General features: G+C 38.3%; 3 protein-coding genes and 1 non-coding gene across 5 annotated transcripts; 2 read left to right on the top strand and 2 right to left on the bottom strand.

Moving 5' to 3' along the window:
- On the top strand, window positions 1–5,716 carry LOC106083384 (uncharacterized). Its single transcript, XM_013246331.2, has 3 exons — window positions 1–1,150; window positions 1,218–1,421; window positions 5,205–5,716. Exons 1-3 carry the CDS (start codon window positions 600–602, stop codon window positions 5,626–5,628), a joined length of 1,179 nt encoding a protein of 392 aa, XP_013101785.1. The 5' UTR covers window positions 1–599; the 3' UTR covers window positions 5,629–5,716.
- Window positions 5,657–8,970, bottom strand: LOC106083379 (bromodomain-containing protein 8). 2 transcript variants are annotated; one of them, XM_013246323.2, is made up of 4 exons: window positions 8,709–8,970; window positions 8,374–8,644; window positions 6,795–8,316; window positions 5,657–6,732 (listed from the first exon to the last, which is right to left on the bottom strand). In XM_013246323.2, the coding sequence occupies exons 1-4, from the start codon at window positions 8,819–8,821 to the stop codon at window positions 5,753–5,755; spliced, it is 2,886 nt and encodes a 961-aa protein (XP_013101777.1). In that variant the 5' UTR covers window positions 8,822–8,970; the 3' UTR covers window positions 5,657–5,752. The 2 variants fall into 2 exon arrangements, with proteins under 2 accessions (XP_013101777.1, XP_059219234.1); XM_059363251.1 differs by having other exon boundaries at window positions 5,658–6,729; window positions 8,709–8,969.
- Window positions 8,971–11,109: 2,139 nt separating this feature from the next.
- LOC106083378 (homeobox protein MOX-2) lies at window positions 11,110–18,574 on the bottom strand. The gene is made up of 3 exons (XM_013246322.2): window positions 18,202–18,574; window positions 11,669–11,856; window positions 11,110–11,267 (listed from the first exon to the last, which is right to left on the bottom strand). The coding sequence occupies exons 1-3, from the start codon at window positions 18,572–18,574 to the stop codon at window positions 11,184–11,186; spliced, it is 645 nt and encodes a 214-aa protein (XP_013101776.1). The 3' UTR covers window positions 11,110–11,183.
- Trnaa-agc (transfer RNA alanine (anticodon AGC)) lies at window positions 11,444–11,516 on the top strand. Its single transcript has one exon. It is a non-coding gene; the product is annotated as a tRNA-Ala (tRNA).
- Window positions 18,575–20,276: the final 1,702 nt, after the last annotated feature.

Raw genomic sequence — 20,276 nt, 5'->3', positions numbered from 1 at the left:
TAAAACAATTGCAATTGCTAAGCACCCAAACATCATCATCATAGTGATCAACAGGCAAGCCGATCGACAAGCATGTACTGCTGAATAGACCAAGACAGCAGACTAAGTCTAGCACTGGGTCTAGTCTTAGCTGTGTGTGCCACTGCCATAGTTTTCCTACACACTTCTTTAAACTTCAAAAGCCGTGCCAATATTACTGGCGATGCTCTCTGCGATGACGAAGACGATGGTGATGATGATGGTTACGCTTACACCCATGTCAGGTGCGCACATCAATGTTTTCATTGAATAGTCTGACGGACCACTAGTAGAAGTTATAACAAACGCTGCTGCTGACTGAATGACTGACTTACTGTTTGCTTAGCTGTTGGCTTCTCCTGCTACCATAACTTGGATGGTAGAGCGTCGGACAATTATTTAGCTAATGTATAATAAACGAAATATTTTATTGGTTTAATTTAAACATAACCGTTGAAATAATAAGACGTTAACTTAAAAAGAGGTGGTGATTGTGTTGCGCGGCTTTGTAGGAAAGGTGTTTTTTGCATTCATTCATTTTTTTTGTATGGTAGTAATATTTTCAACGTTGATGTGTTATAATGTGCCGCTTTCATGTTAGAGAACTTTTACTTTATTTCTATTATATAACGGTTATTGGGCATCATCAAGGTGCCGCGAATCGGGCAAACATTTATAAAATTCCCCGCCAAAATCCTACTCAAAATCCCATGACAAAAGTTATCATAAACGATATGAGAGCAGCCTTTTATCCCATAACCAATGATTCGCGCCTAACTGAGAATGTTGTGACGCACATGTATAACTTCAAACTACTCAATTCCAATAAGCATGCCACCATGATGTTCAAATTACCTGTCAACGAAATTGAACAGGATAATCGACAAGCGGAGAGGACCTTATTTATGGAACGTCTGCAATTTATGGAGCCCAAATTCCCCAATCTAACAGACTCTTACATGACTCTGAGGAGATTCAAATTCTCCAAAGCTCCTATTAATGAGCATATTAGTAAACTGATGAAAAAAGAAATGCAGGAAATAGAACAGCAACCACTCAATGATCCTTGGTCACATTTGGGGCTTAATGGCTGGGATGGAGATATTGCTGATCCATTTAATGTCACTCAAAGGTTCTGAAGTTATATAGCTTTTAGTATATAGAAATTTGTGTATAATTTTTTTTTTAATTTTTCTCAGTGTTCCTTCGAAGATTGGAAATGAATATCCTCATATTGAAATAACCAAAGATTTATATGGAGGCATCTCATCAACGGAATATTTCAAAGATATCGAACAAAAGGAAAAAAGGCAACGGGAGGAGTTTATGAAAGAAATGGATACGAATGTGTTTATAGCCAGAGCAAATGACCCGTTTGGTTATTCAACAAAATGGCAATTAAGGTAATAAATCAAGTGAAAATCGATCGGTACATACATAAATCTGGAACTTATAGCTAAATCAGAAAACGCTGTTCCAAATTGTGAGAAGATTGGCTATTAAATGCGCTAGCAAAGGATCCGTATCTTAACCTAAATCGCTTTACATGAAATTCAACAGTAATCTCAAGAGTCATAAAAAAATCCTGTATGCCAACTTTACCACATATTACAACAAAGACCGTACCACGCTACGAAGCAGAATTTTTTCGCGTTTTCCCATTAATAGGAAAACACATGACCTCCATTTGGTTTCCTTGGGATCCCAATAAGCAAAATACGAAATTTTATGACGTCGTTTAACGATAACCTGTGTCGACACGACGTTCAATATTAGATGTGTTACTTTGAGTTGAGGATTTTAGGTCCAGTTGAGGATTTTAGGTCCTGGCATGGAAAACGAAACAAAGTACATATTTATATGGAGTTTATGGTAGAAACATCAACTGTACCCTGTGCCGCCATTATTGCTGTGATAAAATGTACGGTTTGACTCGGAAATTCTTCTTGATTAAGCTTAGCCATGTCCGTCTATCCGCGTATCCTTTCTGTACTGATGGTCCATCTGTCGCTATTTTAATCGCATTTGTTATCCAATCGTATTTAGTTGTTGTTGTTGTAGCAGTATGTTGTGTGTGAGGAGGCAGCCCTTGCCGATGAAGGACTTAATCGGGTCAATCCGGTACGTACAACCGGCTGTCATGGGATATTTAGTGCTTGCGTTTTGTTTGGTTTTGTGCCGACTGCATGGCGGGAGGTTTGTTTTGTTTTCATTTCTAAGGCGGGGAAACCGAGACACTCCCGGCCCAAGGACTTTAGGCCAATCTGTCGTCTATCGTCTTTCGACTTGAAGACACTTGGGAGACTGTTGGATGCGTACATCAGGGTGAGGGGATATATGAAGATATGGCAAGTTCTGAGGACGGGTCTTTGAGCTGCCGCTCTCGGGATGCTATATACATGGCGTTATTCTTGACCAGGAATCGAACTGGAGAAGAAACTTGGAGGAGAGAGTCAACCGGGGGCTGAATGCTTTCAATGTCGAAACTCGGTGGGCAGGGTTTGGGAACTTAGCGGCGGCCTATGTCGGCTCTCGAGAAGGTGTGGCTTTACGGTGTGTTGGACAAGGTACGAGTATTGCGGCAGTGTTAATATTGGGGGCGAGAAGGGATGCTTTGAAAGCAACGCTGAAATCTTAGCAGTTTCCTTGAGATTGTCTTCCGGGGAAGGGAGCTTTAATCTGGGGCCATCCCGCCAGTCTTGAGTCCCTCTGTCTACATAGATGGGTCCAAGCTGGATGGGGGCACCGGGCAGGGGTTTTTGTTGAATTCCTAGAAATTAGGGAGTCACAATAGGCTTCTGGATAGGTGCAGTGTCTTTCAAGCAGAGGTTTTGGCGATCCTCAGGGTTGTCACGACCGTCAGGCGCCATTGAAGGTCCTGGATGCGAGTCACGTGATGGGCTTGTCGGGAGATGCAAGGAGCGCCTCGGACGTTTATGGCTGCTGTTAGATTGTGCTGGGTTCCGGGCAATTAAGGGATGGCGGTTTGCAATGCGGCTGACGGGTTGGCCAGGTTTAGGTCGCGGATGGACTCTGGGAGTGCGACGCCGATGGCGAACGCTCCCCTGTGTTGGCTGTTTGGGGTGGAATTTGGACCAGGGACAACTTTGATTTTAACTTTTTAAACAATTGACTCGCTGTGGTAACAAAGATCGCCCTTAGACTGAGGGAGTAGGGAAACTGGCGTTTCTTAAACATTGGGAATTCTGCGGTTCTGATGGGTCCATGTACCTGGTAAATGTATCTGGCGAATCATGACGGGCTGGACGTCGTTTTCCGAAAAAGGACCTCTGGCCTGTGGTATCTTGGTCTATCCTGGTAAGGAGATGTAAAGAGTTTACTCGTACACGAACCAATCCTAATTTTCAAGGCAACATATCACGAAGATGGGGATCTGTGGACCGGAACGAGCTTGCTCACCTACAGGTGCTTGACAAGGATTGCCACCTCTACATGAAAATGTGGTTACAACAACAACGAAAATGGGTGAGACGATTCAAGCGAAATTTTGTTTGCACTCTTATGGAAATCTAAAAACAAAAATTTTGTTGCTAAATTTTGGTTGGGATATTTCAGAGGACGGCACCACCCCTAAACCGCCAAATGAATATATAGAGACCAATCATGACAATATGGGAATCAAATGAAAGGTATTTAAGAGTAGAGAACAATTCAGATATACAATTCCACCCAGCTCGGACATACATATTTACCGATCGTGGTAATTTGGGGCTCAAATGAAACGTATTTAGAAGAAGAGCACAAAATTGATACCCACTTTGGGGGCCATGTCTCTGACGTCCACCCACACCCAAAACACCGCCCAAACAGGACATATTTACTGACCATGATAATATGGGGCTCCAATTATATGTATTTGAGATAAGAGCACGCATTTTATATCTGTTTCAGGCCGAAGTGCATGGATGGCGACCCACACCTCAAACTTGACGTATTTTGCCATCGTGGCAATGTATATGGGGATAATAGAGGAATACTTTATTAAATATATAATTCGTGACGATATGTCTGAGGGGCCGTCCCACCTCCAAAACATCTCCGAACAGGATTTATGTACAGACCGTGGTAGAAAAAGGTATTGGGAAGTGAAATAAGGATCAGCGGATCGGGCCCAGTTCGTAGTCTATAAAAAACGACCTTATGGTTTTTAACAACAAAGTCCGTCTGTAACTCACCTTCTACCCCCAGACGAAATGTGTAAGGAGAAGATGCTTGGATTTTTTGTCTACCACCGAAGAATGTTGGGTGTGGTTCCGTTTGTAACACATAGAAATATCCATTTTCGACGCCGTAAAGTATATAAACTTTACCTGTCCACCTGTATTTTCGTCTTCCAGTTGAAGTCACGTTAAAATGTGAATTTAGTTGTTAGTTGTAGCCAAATGAGTGGCAAGAGGATGTATTGGGTTGCCCAAAAATTAATTGCGGATTTTTCATATATTCGGCGTTGACAAATTTTTTCACAGCTTGTGACTCTGTAATTGCATTCTTTCTTCTGTCAGTTATCAGCTGTTACTTTTAGCTTGCTTTAGAAAAAAAAGTGTAAAAAAAGTATATTTGATTAAAGTTCATTTTAAGTTTTATTAAAATTCATTTACTTTCTTTAAAAAAATCCGCAATTACTTTTTGGGCAACCCAATAACTTGCTTACCACTCTCGGTTTGTCTAGCTAGAAAGCTAAAGAGTACTCTGTTAATAACAAAGCACTGATCAAGGAGAGGGTACACCCTGTTATTGTAGGCGGAGAGGCAGACTTATGACCATGTTCGCAAGGTTTTAGTAAAATTAATTATCCCAAGGGACAATATGGGAACCTGAATTCGGTTTATTCGCCACCTATTCCCGGCTGGTTCATCCTAACTTTTGCCCGCCAAACACTGACGTCCGTGGCTTTTTTTTATTATTAAGGCCTATTATGCATATATTGTGGAAATTAGTAAGAAAAAACCAATTCCCTGACATAACTTAAATTTACATTCTTACACCCGACACCCCGACTGTTTAATGAGTCCAGGAATATTATCTGTGTGAACATGACAAAAAATCAGCCACTTTAAATGATAAAGAAAAAAAAAACTTACCAATAGAACGCTGTAAAATTATCGACTTAAAAAAACCATCGTAAAATCCTAATAACTATTTCACTTATAACCAATCTCTTCCAGAAAATCTAATCAAACCAAACACAAAAGAGATGTCTTGCGTTTGTACTCAATGTTGCAGTGCTCTACTGGCTGTGAACCTTTAATCTATAAAGGTTATGGATGTTATTGTGGATTCTTGGGAAATGGCATACCCACAGATGGAATTGATCGTTGCTGTAAAATACATGACAAATGCTATGAACAAAGCAACTGTCCTTCATATTTGGAATACTTTGTGCCCTATGTGTGGAAGTGTTATCGTGGCAAACCTTTGTGCGCCATAGATCATGGTGAATGGGGAGGACCGGACTCCTGTGCTGCCCGTTTGTGTTATTGTGACTTGCGCCTATCACGTTGTTTGCGAGAATTTTCATGTCCACAGAAAAGGGCAGTATGTCGATCATCACTTTCCAGACGTTTGCAAAATATATTATTTGTAAAATAATGCTTTGTATTTTGTTTTTTTTTTTTACCAAAGCGATATTGTTATATTGTTATTTTTCAATAAATTTTTAATTTATTTTTTAAATATATGTGTGTGTGTGTTTTGCTTACGCTTCTACTAAAGCTTAGGATAAACGTAAACTTTTTCTTGAGCCACTTCGGCCTTTTGATGCACTGCCGCCACCCGTTGAAGAAGAGGTTGACCCACTAGATTTTGTGTCTCTAGTTTCGCGGTCTAATTTGGTTTGTGGATCGAAACAATTAGGCACAAACTCTCGTATGTTTTGACACTCCTGCTGGAAAGCCAAAACGCTTTTTGCCCAAGCCGAATTCGTTTTTGAAACGAACAAGGCATTTTGACACATTAGCAGAACATCTCTCTGAAGTTCATACACAGAGCGTATTTGACCTGACTCAATATTTTTCTTAATGCTCACAAAGTCTATGGGCTTTAGGCATAAATGTTCTACTTTGTGAGTGGGTGTATCGTCAGTTAGAATTCTTTGTAACGTCGAAGCATGTTTACTGTTTTGCAATACGTTGTATATGCTAAGCAATGATTTTTTGTATGTCCTAGAATCTCTTGATTCATCGCGATCACTGGAGGCAGGAGAATTTGGAATACTGTCAATCACCGGAGTCGATGAATAACGGCGTCTTGAACGCTGATTTGTGGTAGTGGAATGATCACTCTGCGTTGTGGCATCATCGTCTATCATTGGACTTTCTGAGCGGTCACGCTCACGTAGTTTTCGCAAGGCAGTCGGACGAGGCGTTAAGTTGCCGCCACCGCCAGTACTTGGTACAGCCATATGTGAGGATGGATTAGGCATTTCATCGTCAGTCTTGGCGTCGTGGGGGCTTTTTCTTTGATAATGCATTTGTCTTTTCGAAATGACTTTCTCATCCTTGCGAGTTTGCACACTGATATCTGTTGAAGAAGAATTTTCATCAGTGTCTGCTATGGAAATGGCGGGCGGAGGCTGCAGCATAGAAAGTGATGATGATGATTCCATGTGCTGTTCACCCTGCAAATCTACTTGAGCATGAATTGAGGCATGAGGCTCATTACTCTCGCTTTGTTCTGAAGGGTGGTCTGATTCTGCTGAAAACAATACAAAAAACGTATTAGTATGTTAAATTGCTGTGTTAATATTACAAAATTACCATTCATATCCAAGACTTCGTTGGAGACCTTGTTTTCAACCTGCTGTTGGGAATTTTCATCGATATTTTGATTTTCTTCGCTCTCGTTTTTCGCTAAAATGTTTCCCTTTCCCTCATCTGCATTGGGCATAATGAAAACATCCTCTTGTCCGTTACCATCTAAGGACATATTTCTTTGATTCTCACTATAATTTGCAACTGCGTTTTGCTCGGCTTCATGTTCGTCCAACATCTCTTGCTTTACTGTCACTGTAGTAGACTCATTTTCTAAGTCTACTTGATCTGCTTCGTTTTTTGGAAATGTGGACTCTACATCCTCTTTTAAAAAACTACTCTCATTTGAAGATTCGTTCAATTTGTCTTTGGAAGTTTCCAAAGAAGCAACTGCAGCTAAGGGTAAATTGTCGTTGGAGTCATCACTAGATATGAGATCGACTTTTGCCTCAATTTTTGGCTCACTTTTGTCTTCCGTTGTTTCTATCGCCTTATCCTTCATATCATTTGCCATACCATGTTCGTTGTCCTCTATCTTTTGCCCACACAGTACGCCTTCTTCTATAGCAGTATCATCTTCATCGACTCCTTTAAGAAAATCTACCTCCTCATTGATGACCGCAGATACATCGATATCAAGTTCCTCTATATTGCCTATATTTTTGAAGACTTCCATCAATTGCTGCTCCTCGTTGGGATCTGTGTCATCAATATCATCTGATTGCAAATCGGTATCCTGCGCAATATGTGTGGTCGTTGGCAAATCTTCTTCTATGTCCATGGGTATGGACTCGTTATTCGAGTCCTTAGCCAGAGGTGATTCATTATCCTTTACATTCGTTGAATTCAAATCTGTGTTCTTTGCTTCGCTTGCGATGATTATTGTTGATTTATTCTTTTCTAGAAGCATAGACAACGTGGGTGCTGATTGCGAGGGGCTCAAAAGATTTTGCTGCGCTGAGCTTGATGGTAAGATTGAGTTTTCGGGAGGCCCGCTGAGTGGTCTGGCCAATAACTGAATAGATGTATCACGAGAAGGTATTATAGCTGGCTGATTTGAATTTGGTATTGAACCGCCCGTCAAAAGTGTAGTTATAGTGGGTGCACTCGCGCGTGCCGATGAAGATGTTATGCTACTAGAAGGTGTTGTTGCTGTTGGCGACTTTAAGAGAGACGATAGTAAGGGAGAAGTTCCAGCTGGTACTTGCGCAGTGTTGCCGGTATTTGTCTGTGGTTTTGTGGAACCTATTATATCTTCCACATCCATGTCAACAGCTGTGGTGTCGGTTGAAGATTTTAGAGAACTAGACGAAGAAGAATTGCTAGGTATAGCTCCTCCGGAACGCCAAGTTCTTTGCAGTTCTTGTTTACGCAATTCCCTTTCCCTCATTTGGTTTTCCATTCGCATCTCTTCGATCCTTATCATTTCTTGTTCTTTTTCTATATCAGCCCACATTTGAAGTAATTGATCGTCCTCAACATTTCCCGATTGAATTGCCTTTATTTCGGCCAATATTTTTGCATATTCCTATAGGCGGAAAAGATATAAGATATAAAAGACTTTCTACCAGGCGAGAAATCCTACCTCCTGTTCCTTTCTTAACTCCAACTTAATTTCCTGCATTCGCTCTTCCGTCAAACGCCGCAGCACAGCTTCAGTTGGAGCTTCCACTGGGGGCGAAGATGATAGACTACTTTCTGAAGTTCTCTTTTTGCGCTTGGGTGTCTCAACATCTTCTAAAAGGTGACCATACTGAACGGCACAATTCTTTTGCGAAAACCAATCTGCTGGTCTTGGATGCAGATTATCTTTGGAATTCCCACATAAAAGCTTCAGAGCACGACTAACTGACATCCTGTAAAGGCGAATATGTTATTAGGTGTTGAGAACACGCTCACAAAACAATAAAAACATTTTACCAATTCTGGTCACCACTTGACAAGACGGCTGAAGCTAGGGCCAGTTGTTCACGAGTTGACCATTTATCCAGTGGCGTGCGATTGATTTGTAAACGCTCCTGAACGCTCGCCATTTCTAGTTAAAAGTCCTGGATGAATGTACGGCACTCCTATACACCTCCAAACTCCACTTATTAATAATTTTTTTGGAATTTTTCTCAGAATTGAGAGAAAAAAACCTTTGTTGTACTTATGAATGGCGAATACCGAATTAAAGTTCTTGTGCTGGTAATCGTTGATGTTTAAATGAACGCATTACCCATCAGCTGTAAGAAATTTCCCAAACAGCTGTTAGAAATTTCCCATTAAAAATTAAGTGTGTTCGTGTATTCTTAAGTTTGTGTAAATTTGCACACATTTTTACTGAAAGTCGTTCGCGAGAGAATGCGAGCGAAAGGGCATGCAAACTTTTACGATTTTGGTAATTGAAGAGCAAATGCAGTTTACAGGATGGCGCTTCAAAAGCCGGTTCAAAGGAAAACCGGTTCAATTGTAAACCGGATAATGGCAAACCGGATCAAAAGGATGGCTTGTTTGTGTGTCACATCCGCACTGAGGACGACACCATCTCATGCACTGAATTTAAAGCTACATCCAATGACACTGGATAACACCCTGCCTGAGCCGCTTTGTGACAAGAAGTACTGTACCACTACTCCTGATAGAACCGATTGGAACTACGATATCCCCGCTAACAGAAGTTACATAGACTCCTATACAGATGGTTCCAAACTAGACGACCAGTTGGGCTTTGGGGTGTACTCTAAATATCTAGAAATGGTTACCCGACCACTGCAGTGTGTATAAGCGGAGATCCTTGCAATTAAGGAAGAGTTGGTATGGCTAAGATATAACGTCATGAAGACGATTGGCATACATATATTCTCAGAAAGCCAGGCAGCCATTAGATCCCTGAAGAACGTATTTCTGAACACAAAACCGATCTTGGGTCTTGACTTCTTGAGCCTCTAGAGGGCGCAATTCTTTTCCGATTTGACTGAAATTTTGCACGTGGTGTTATGGTATCACTTCCAACAACTGTGTCATATAAACCGATCTTGGATCTTGACTTTTTGAGCCAATAAAGCGCGCAATTCTCATCCAATTTGGCTGAAATTTTGCATGAGGTGTTTTGTAATGACTTCCAATAACTGTATGGCGCAAATCGGTATATTACCTGATATAGCTGCCATATAAACCGATCTGGGATCTTGACTTCTTGAGCATATTCTAATTCAAAATTCTTTGATTGCCTAAAACGAGATACTGCGCATAGAACTCGACAAATGCGATCCATGGTGGAGGGTATATAAGATGCTCATAACTTATGAACAAATTTTAATAAAACAATTATGTTATCATTGAGATATTTGTAATGTTTCAAAAAGGTAATCGCAAAAGCAGTTGTTTTAACAAAATGCCCTTAAAGCTTAAATTCTGTTCAGCTTTTCAAGCAGACTGCTGTCAAATTCCATAAAAAAAACGTCGGCGAAACGTTGGCTTAAGCTGAGTATTCTGTTCAGCTTTTCAAGCGGAATGCTGTCAAACTCTATATAAAAAAACGTCGGCGAAACGTTGGCTGAAAATAGGCGGAAAAGTAGTACTCTATTTATAGTGAGGAAAATGGCAAAAAACTATTATAGTGGCAACACTACAAACTATTGCCGGCATGATTTTTGTTTATTTTATTGGTTTCAATGGTTCGTTTTTCTTTATTTATTTGAGAAAAAATATATAAAATAGGGAAAACAATAAGTGCAGATAAAAAACGTGTTTTGGTATGGAAACAAAAACATTTGATTTCTGTCAAATTTCGCCCGTGGAACAATTACAAATTTCAGGGGCTATTCCGAAAGCAGAATAGAATAACAACCATAAAAAGGCGAAAAAGTAGTACTCTGCCTATAGTGAGGAAAATGACAAAAAAAAACAATAAAAGTGGCAACACTTGAAATCATTGTCGGCATCATTTTGTATGTTTTATTTGTTTAATGGTTCGTTCTTCTTAATTATTTGGAAAAAAAAATTAAATAGAGTAAACAATAAGTGCAGATAAAAAAAACGTTTTTTGGTATGGAAACAAAAACATTTGGATGCTGTCAAATTCCGCTCGCGGAACAATTGGAAATTTCAGTGACTATTCCGAAAGCATTAGAATACCAACCCTAAGTCGGTATAGCCCATGATAAAACAATTTAAACGAATTTTGCTTGGTATGGTCGACCGCCTGGCTAGCCTATTCTTAATACTTGAGAAACCGGAACTACAAACTATTTTGTTACGTACGTCAGGCAAAAATGCCAAAATACTAGCATTTAATTTTTATAAATAAGTTTATGTCCATTTTATTAACTTTGGAAATATGACTAACAATAATACTTACATATATACATATTAAATAAAATAATAATAAACAACTAGAAAACTTTCTAAAACTCAATTAAAGGTTTTATCATTAGTAGTTGCTTCCATTTTTAGACGTTTCCATTTCATTCGTCTGTTCTGAAACCAAACTTTAACCTGTGAATGATAATTAGAAAAAGTTGTAAATAAATTAATATTTTGTTTTAATCTGTTGACTAGTGCTATTCACATGCAGTTAAGTGTGTGTGTGTTTCACATGGAAAAACTAAAAGCAATCAAGGCAAGTATAGTTCCCATATACAACAAGCCACTTTGGCACCAACTGCTCACATGGGGATGTAGCTCAGATGGTAGAGCGCTCGCTTAGCATGTGAGAGGTACGGGGATCGATGCCCCGCATCTCCAAGAAAGTTTTTGTTTAATTTTTTATAAATTTTAAGAATTTCAACAGTTAAGAGATGTTTTCATTAATCTTAGCATAAAATTGAAATGTTATGTTTGAGAATAAAGTGCGTTATAATCAATTTTGTTGGTTAATCATTTTTAAGTTTACTTACCTGTCGTTCTGTTAAATCTAAGGCCACTGCAATTTCATATCTTCTTAGCCTTGTCAAATAGTTGGCATGCAGAAATTCTTTTTCCAAAGATTTAATTTGTTCCTTTGTAAAGGCAGTTCGTTCTTTTCGACTTGATGAAACGGCCGGTATGATATTTAGGTGATTTGATGGAGTTTGATTCTTCGAATCTGAAACCACATTCAAAATATTTATTGAATGATCTTTAATACACATGCAAAAGGTGAATAAGTTTTGGCACACATTCTTCAGGGCTATCCTCATTAGAACTGAAAACATAGTGTCACTGTAAGGAAATTGATAAAATGGTCGGGCGGGTCACAAAAGCTTTACGTGTTGTACAATAGAATCAAAAATGCTGGAAATAATCCTAACTCCGTGGAAGATAACCCCGAGATTTCTAGGCTAGCAAACACACAGAAAACAGATTGGTAAAATGTAAGTAGTTTATGGTGGAATTGTTATAAGGCATATTTAAATACTAGGTACATAATTTTATACAAATCAATAACGATATTAATGAAAATTTGCCAAAAATTATACCGATATGGCCCACATGTGATCGATCATGCTGACCAAAAAAATCACAATGTGGACAAGACAGTTTTGCCGTCATTTAAATCTTGGCATGAACCTCTGGCGAATTTTTCGGTTGTAGCCAAGACATTCGTCGGCACTAAAACATAGTTGTGTAGAATACAAGATGGCGACAAACATCGATGTACAGTTTTGGCCGAATTTTAGTTATTTTTGACAATAACTTATTTGCAAATAACTTAATTTCATACTGCATAATTGAAAGAAAAATTTCTTCAATGTCTATTATGTCACCCTGTTCATTTGAACTGCGTACACAGAGAGAATTTTCCTTCATAAATGCATCAGGTTTATAACCTTTTATTCATAAATATTATGAAAAGATTTATTATCACAATATCATAAATCATAAATATTATGAAAATTCTTAATGAAAGAAAATGTACGAATATGATCGTTTATGCAAAATAGTTCTTATATTTATGAAACTTAGTTTCATACATGTAAATGTCTATTATGTCACGCTTTTACGCAAATAAAATTTCATTTGAACTGTGTACACAGAGAGAATTTTCCTTCATAAATGCATCAGGTTTCACAACCTTTTGTTCACAAATATCATGAAAGTTCTTAATGAAAGAAAATTTAAGAATATGATCGTTAATGAAAAATAGTTCTTATATTTATAAAACTTTGTTTCATACATGTGAAGAAACTTTTCATAATTTTAACAATTTTTATCATAAATATAAAAATCATGTTATTGATATATGTTTATGTGGGTATACAATAAAAATTTGAGAGGGGAATGTTCCAAATCAAGTTCAAGTAAACTATTTAATGTATACTTGGAAGAGGTACAACATTTTGCCACAATTTCTAATTTTTTGTTTGTTGTACATTTTTGCTCACATGCTTTCGTTGTGTGCAAAGGAAAGAATGAAAAAACACACACATGCATACCTATATGCCAAGGCGGATTTAACACGGTGGTCTCACGACGGCCAGGTTTGACGGTATTAAGATGTTAGATATTTGTTTGCATTCTCTTTATTGTTGTCTTCTTTCTCGCATATTCTCTGCACACGTATGCACACACGTACACAAATTTCTTGGTGTGTGTTGGCAAACCGTCGATCAGCTTGATGGCACAATGGCGGATTGCACCATATATTTTGTGGTTGTTGTAAAAATGAGACCACCTTTAACTGTTTGCCATGCCTACATGCATGATTTATATTACAACAATGCACAACATACACAGTTAGATCTCTGCTTCATTCATTGTACGTAAAATTTTGAAGCTATGGGGTGTTTTCAACTTTGCAGTGAAGTAACAAGTAAGTACTGCCGATAATATAGAGTATTTTTGTGCAAAAAAAGGTTTTCTAACATGAAATAAACCTGAGGGTAAGCGATATTTCATTAGCATTCCATAATATAACAACTCATTTTTACAAGCATTCCGAACTGACTATCGCCTGTACGGGGGAAGTGAAGCGTAAGAACTTAGTACATAACATGCAAAGTGAAGGCATTGATAGACCATCAAAATTTACATAAAAATGTAACCGTGAGGCAATATTTTTTTCAACTGGAACACTTGTGTTCATGTACAGCGTCGGTTTTTTCGTATCGGAACGATCCACCCTTCCCAGAAGCGGGTCAAAAATCACTACAAGTGTGACTACAACAACAACAACGCAGTACATAGATTTATGTATAAATTTTATCTCAATAAATTTAACCAAACATCCAAGTTTTTGGTTTTATTTTTCTTTTTATAATGTAATGAAAACAATTTAAATACAGTAGAACAGGGTTCCATGAATATAACAATAATTATAATAAATTTTATGAATTTTTTTCTTAAATGTCATGAAAAATACTCCTCAATGTTATGAAAGTTTTTCATAAATGTTATGACAACTTTTCATAAACTATATGTTTGATTTTCATAAATATTATGACATGTTTCATTAAATTTGATTTATGAAACGAGTTTCATAAATGTTATGAAAAGTTTTTATAAATGTTAGGACAAAATCATTAATATCATGAACATATTTATTTCTGTGTGCAAACGAAATTTACGGTAACGGTATCGGTAACGAAAATTTCGCTCAAGACTCTCGGCAGTTGATTTTATAAAGGGAAAAACAGATGATCGAGCCATTAAATCCGGATTTAAAGAGCAGTGTAGGTAAGGCAGGGTTTTAGGTTATGTCAATGCATTTCGCCAGAGGTGCATACTGTCCTTAAACAGTAAATTTGCTGTTATAGGACAATAGGTATGTTCGCGTACTTTTTCAGTAAAAATTTGCAGGAGAACTAAACAGGTGGTTTGCATAAAACAGATGCTCGATACTGCAAATTTTTGCTGGGAAAAAACCTTCAGTAGAAATTTGTAAGCTCTCAATTACCAAACTCTCAAAACTTTGCTCGCTCTCATACATTCTACATCTCTCTCTGCTGGCAAATAAAGTACGCGAACGACTACCAGTAAAAATTTGTGCAAATTTGTCCCCGCACCCTCTTTTGAACCCAACCTAACTTAAATCACCAAACTCAGACAATGTGGTGTCCGATAGACTAGCTCCCTGGCTTAGAGAGATATATGTACTCTCGTGGTATCGGCAGATAGAGTATACATGTTCGATGGAGGGACAAAACACACGAAAGCAAAACATGTTCGTTCCGTTATTTTGTCATCCTTTATGTCTAAGACCAAAGAAGTTTATAGTTAAATATCTACGAATTTCCTAAGGATCCCCTGTTTAGACAGCCCCACGCCTATAATAAATGCAAATCCACTGAAAAAGTAATTTTGAAAGAAGGTAGTGAAAATAATTTACCCTTTCCTGCAACGATAAAAGAAATTTGACATAGGCATCTCTCTAGCGGCATCCAAACTTAGCTGAGAGCTGTAGAGTTTCAATGAGGAGCCGGACGGAACTGACTCTGAGTGCAAGTGATACTCGTTATGACAAGGGGAATTATTGGCGCTTTAAAATAACCAATGGCCATCATATGGACCGGAATGAGCTTGTTGGTGGATGTATGAAAGCCTCTCCATTAGGGTTTGATCAATTTGTATTGACCAAAAAAAATCACAAAACAGAAAAACAGTTGGCCCAAAATTTAGGATTTTTCCTTATTTGTAGGGTTTTAGCACTGAAAACGATGCAAATAACCAAAACGTTAAAATAAAAACGCCATCTGCAATTTAAATTCCGGACATGACCATCCGTTTCTAACGCCAAGAGTGACAGGACAAGAAGGAGAGCCATTCGTCGTATCCGTGGTCTCCAAGCCGATGGACAGCCATCAAATTTACCGTGGACGAAGTAACGAATATCATCCGTGGCACCAAGTCGTTGGCCCCTTTGTCTGGACGATAGGCAGAGTGATCCCACTACTGACGCCTGGAAAGGACCCGTGTGAGGGAGAGTCGTACAGGCCGATCTCCCTTCTCTCGCCAGAAGTCAAGACGCTTGAGGGAATACTCCTCCCGAGCCTCGTCGTGGCTTCAATCAGCCCAGGCCGAACACATTCGACAAGGTCAGCAATACCAAAATATTTAGGATATTGCCAACACGTTCCCTCCAGCCAGGCCTAAAACGAGGGGTCGCGAATTATGTGTGTGGTTGCCAGTCATTTGTGGATTTTAGGGCAGTTCCCCAAGGCGGAGTAACATCTCCGGCACTGTTTAACCTTTAACTATCCACCATTCCACCCCCTCCGGACAGCATAGAGATCGTATTATATGCGAACGGTTGTACGATCATGACATCAGGCCCCCACCCATTGTTGCCCGATCTGGACGAAATTCAACAAAAACGTTAAGAGGGGTATCAAAACACACTGTTTTAAATTTCATCCAAATAGGATGAAAAATGCTCCTTTTATGGGCTCAATACTCTAAATCGGGAGATCGGTCTATATGACAGCTATGTCCATATATCACCCGATATAAACCACATTTGACAGGAATGGATAGGTGTCTATCAGAACACACTGTGCCAAGTAGTAAATGGATCTTTTATGGCCTCAACACCCTATATCGGGACATCGTGCGGCTCTATAGGGCAGCTTTATCCAAATATAGTCCGATCTGAACAGCACTTCACACAAATAGGAAGTGGTCTACCAGAACTCACTGTGCCAAATTTTATCGAAATTGGATGACCAATTTATTGCCTCCAGACTTTAAGTCTTTAGATCGGATAGAAGATCAGGTTTATATACAAAGAATATTAAACTATCAAAAATTGTTTAGAAAGTGTTTTTGTACCCAAGATATCTGCAAAAATATAAATACCCAAAAGGTATTTATTGGGTATTTATCCAATAAATACCCAAGCGTTGGGTATTTACCCGGTAGAAACCCATCTCTATTAATGATCATTTTGTTTGCAATAGTCAATTAATTTCCTTATATTCGAATAAGATTTTCCATCAGATACCAGTTTTTTGATACAATTTTGGGTTTTCATCTGTGGTGTCCTTTCCAACTTTTTAAGAGAACATTCTCTTTGGTGGAAAATTATTTTTCTTTATATTAAGGAATCTTTATTTTAAATGGTAGGTTAATAAATCCCTAATTTTGCGTCTTGTTATTAAAGACAAAAATCTAAAATGAAGGTCAAAATATCGTTGAAAGTTAGGAAATTGACTTGGGACAATACAACAGGGAACCGGAGTTAAAGACGCAAAATAGCCTTACAAATAGGAACGTCTTTAATTTTTATACCTCCATACTAATTTTGTCATTTTGTTTGTAACTCCTCGAAATATTCGTCTGAGACCCCATAAAGTATATATTTTCTTGATCGTCATGACATTTTAAGTTGATCTAGCCATCCGTTTGTCTGTCGAAAGCACGCTAACTTTCGAGGGAGTAAAGCTAGCCGCTTGAAATTTTACACAAATACTTTTTATTAGTGTAGGTCGGTTGGGATTGTAAATGGGATATATCGGTTCATGTTTTGATATAGCTGCCATATAAACCGATCTCGGATCTTGACTTCTTGAGCCATTAGAGGGCACAATTCTCATCCGATTTGGCTGAAATTTTGCATAGGATGTTTTGTTATGACTTCTAACAACTGCGTCAAAAATGGTTCAAACCAATCCATAACCTGATAAAGCTGCCATTTAAACCGATCTGGGATCTTGACTTCTGGACCCTTCAGAGGTTGTAATTACTACCCGATTTGGCTGAAATTTTTCATAACGGTTTCTCCCATGTCCGTCTGTCTGTCGAAAGCACGGTTGGGATTGTAAATGGGCTATATCGGTCCATGTTTTGATATATCTGCCATATAAACCGATCTCGGATCTTGACTTCTTGAGCCATTAGAGGGCACAATTCTTATCCGATTTGGCTGAAATTTTGCATGAGGTGTTTTTTATGACTTCTAACAACTGAGCTGAGTATGGTTCAAATCGGTCCATAACCTGATATAGCTGTCATATAAACATATCTGGGGTCTTGACTTCTTGTGCCACTACAGGGCGCAATTCTTATCCGATTTGGCTGAAATTTTGTTATCTCTATTTTATTTCATGAATTGGCTGAAATCTACCATGGTCTCCAACATTCAATTCAATTATAGTCCGAATCGGACCATAACTTAATATAGCTTCAATATTAAATCAGTTCTTTTCTGTTATCCTTTGTTTGCCTAAAAAGAGATATCGGTAAAAGAACTCGACAAATGCGATCTATGGTGGAGGATATATAATCATCATGTTCGTTAGCAAATAGGAAATTAAATTTAAAGATAGCATCTTTGTTTTAAAGTTTTGGTTGATTGGCTCGTTTCTGTTGATATTTTCTTACGAATAAGGAAAAATCTTTAATTTTGGGTCAACTTTTTTGTCATTGCACATTGACCTTTAAGCATTGATAGGGCTTGATCGAGTGCCGTCAATGCTTAGACTATACCTAGAAGCGAGATAGCGTTTTTACCTACCAGTGAATGACTCTGAATTTACAATTTCCTTTTGAGGGGATGTGTTTTCGCTGGTGTTGATTTCCCTGGTATTCCAATATTGTTGTTGGGGTGGCGGTGTTTGGGCACAATTGTTTAGATCCGTGTAATTTTGATTGCACATATAGTATGGACTTCTTTCATAAATCACAGTATCCGAAGATGAGGTAACACAAGTATTATTTACATAGCTTTGATTAAATTGATCCATATAATAATGCTGCATTTCTCGATAGGCATTGTCATCGTAATGAGTATTGGAAGTGTTCACGTGTTGATGGGGCAACTGATAGGAATTCGAAAATGATTCCGTTGAATTTTCACAATAGAAAAAATCTTCCAGATTAGTTTGCATTTTAAATATCAGCCAATATCACCGTCTAACCGCTAAAGAAACCAAAAGAAAACTAAACACTCAACTGCCTCACTTACTGCTACTCATTTTTTCCATTCCTTTTTCGAAAAGAGAAAAATTTCAAATCTCCTTTTCTCTGGGCGGGATCTTAGTGCTGATTGGTTAGCTCAATACTCTGTGACAGCAAAATGTTTTTATTGGTCCAGATGTTTTAACAATTTCGCCGGACGAAGTACTGCCATGCATTTGATGGCATAAAGTCGATTGTCACCATGAACAGTGTGTGTGCTCTTGAACAACATAAACAAACAACAATCATTGTAAATTATGTGCTTAGCACCACTGTATGATGGCGTGTGGTCGATTTATGTCAATGGGATCAGTTCATAAATTCTAACTTATTATTGTTTTGCTCATATTGTACACTGAGGAAAGTGTTTTGTTATACGTTTAAATTTATTCTAAATTTTTTAAATAAATCTTTTCATTTTGTTGTGGTTTGCAACGGCCGTCATGTAAACCAATTCACATCTTCGCGTCTTTGAGTGAGTCGGGTTCCGAAGGAATAAAGAAGAATAGGAGTTTGTTTAAAGAGATTGCTCTGTGAAAAATAGCTAACTGTGACGTTAGTAGTTGACATTTCACATAGTCTTTGTACTAATGATACTACGAACAACAGGATATGTATTACGTTGATGCATAACGAAGATGACCTAAAAACTCATTGAAACGCGTCGACCTGTGATATGTGTCCTGCTTTCTCTGGGAAAAGACAACTCCTTTTCTTCAGAACTCATTTAAACAATATCTCCTTTGGGTGATAACCTAGCCTAAGCCCGACTCAAAGACAAGAAAGCATGAAGAGTTTAAATTTAGTTTTAAATTATTGGACAGTCTTGACGAGTTTGATTTATAGAAAATAATGCCGATGTTCCTAAATGGAATGTTCATTAACAAATTTGCAGATTTACATGCCGAAACATATATTTCAAAACAAATGTTATAAAAGTATGATTTTTATAGGTTATTTTCCTCGAAAATTGACGACCGAAGTGAACAAGGCAGCAGAATCCGATGGGTTGCCGGCTGAACTATTTAAGACCGAAGGGGACACGATAATAAGGCGCGATTGGAACAGAAGAACGCATGCTCCATAATTAGAACCTCAGCATACTATGTCCCGTATACCAGAAAGGAGGCACAACAGTTTGTGCCAACTACAGGGAAATAAATCTCTTTTCAATCGCTGACAACATACTCTCGAGCGTACTGTACGAAGTATTACAAGTAAAAGCGTGTTAAGTTCGGCCGGGCCGAATCTTGGGTATCCACCATCACGGGTTCTGCTAAAAATGTACCCTTATTAAACGATTTGAATTATTTTGGTCTCAAGATGTCATATTGAGATAATGGGCCTATATCACCATATTTACCCATTCGAATAAAACTTGGCAACGATGTTGTAAGTCATAAGATAGGGTTTTGGGCCAAATTTCAGCCAAATCCGATGAACATTTAGGCTTCTAAGGAATGAAGAAGTCAAATCCGGTGATGGGTTAATATGGGGGCTATATCTGTTTATAAACCGATTCGAATCATTCTTAGCATGAATGTTGGAAGTCGTAATTCAAGTCTATGTTCCAAGTTTGAGCTAAATCGTATGAAAATTGATGCTTCTAGGGGCTGAAGAAGTCATGGGGAC

Source organism: Stomoxys calcitrans, chromosome 2, assembly GCF_963082655.1.
Source record: "Stomoxys calcitrans chromosome 2, idStoCalc2.1, whole genome shotgun sequence".
Lineage (NCBI taxonomy): Eukaryota > Metazoa > Arthropoda > Insecta > Diptera > Muscidae > Stomoxys > Stomoxys calcitrans.
This window is presented reverse-complemented; position numbering and strand designations above follow the sequence as displayed.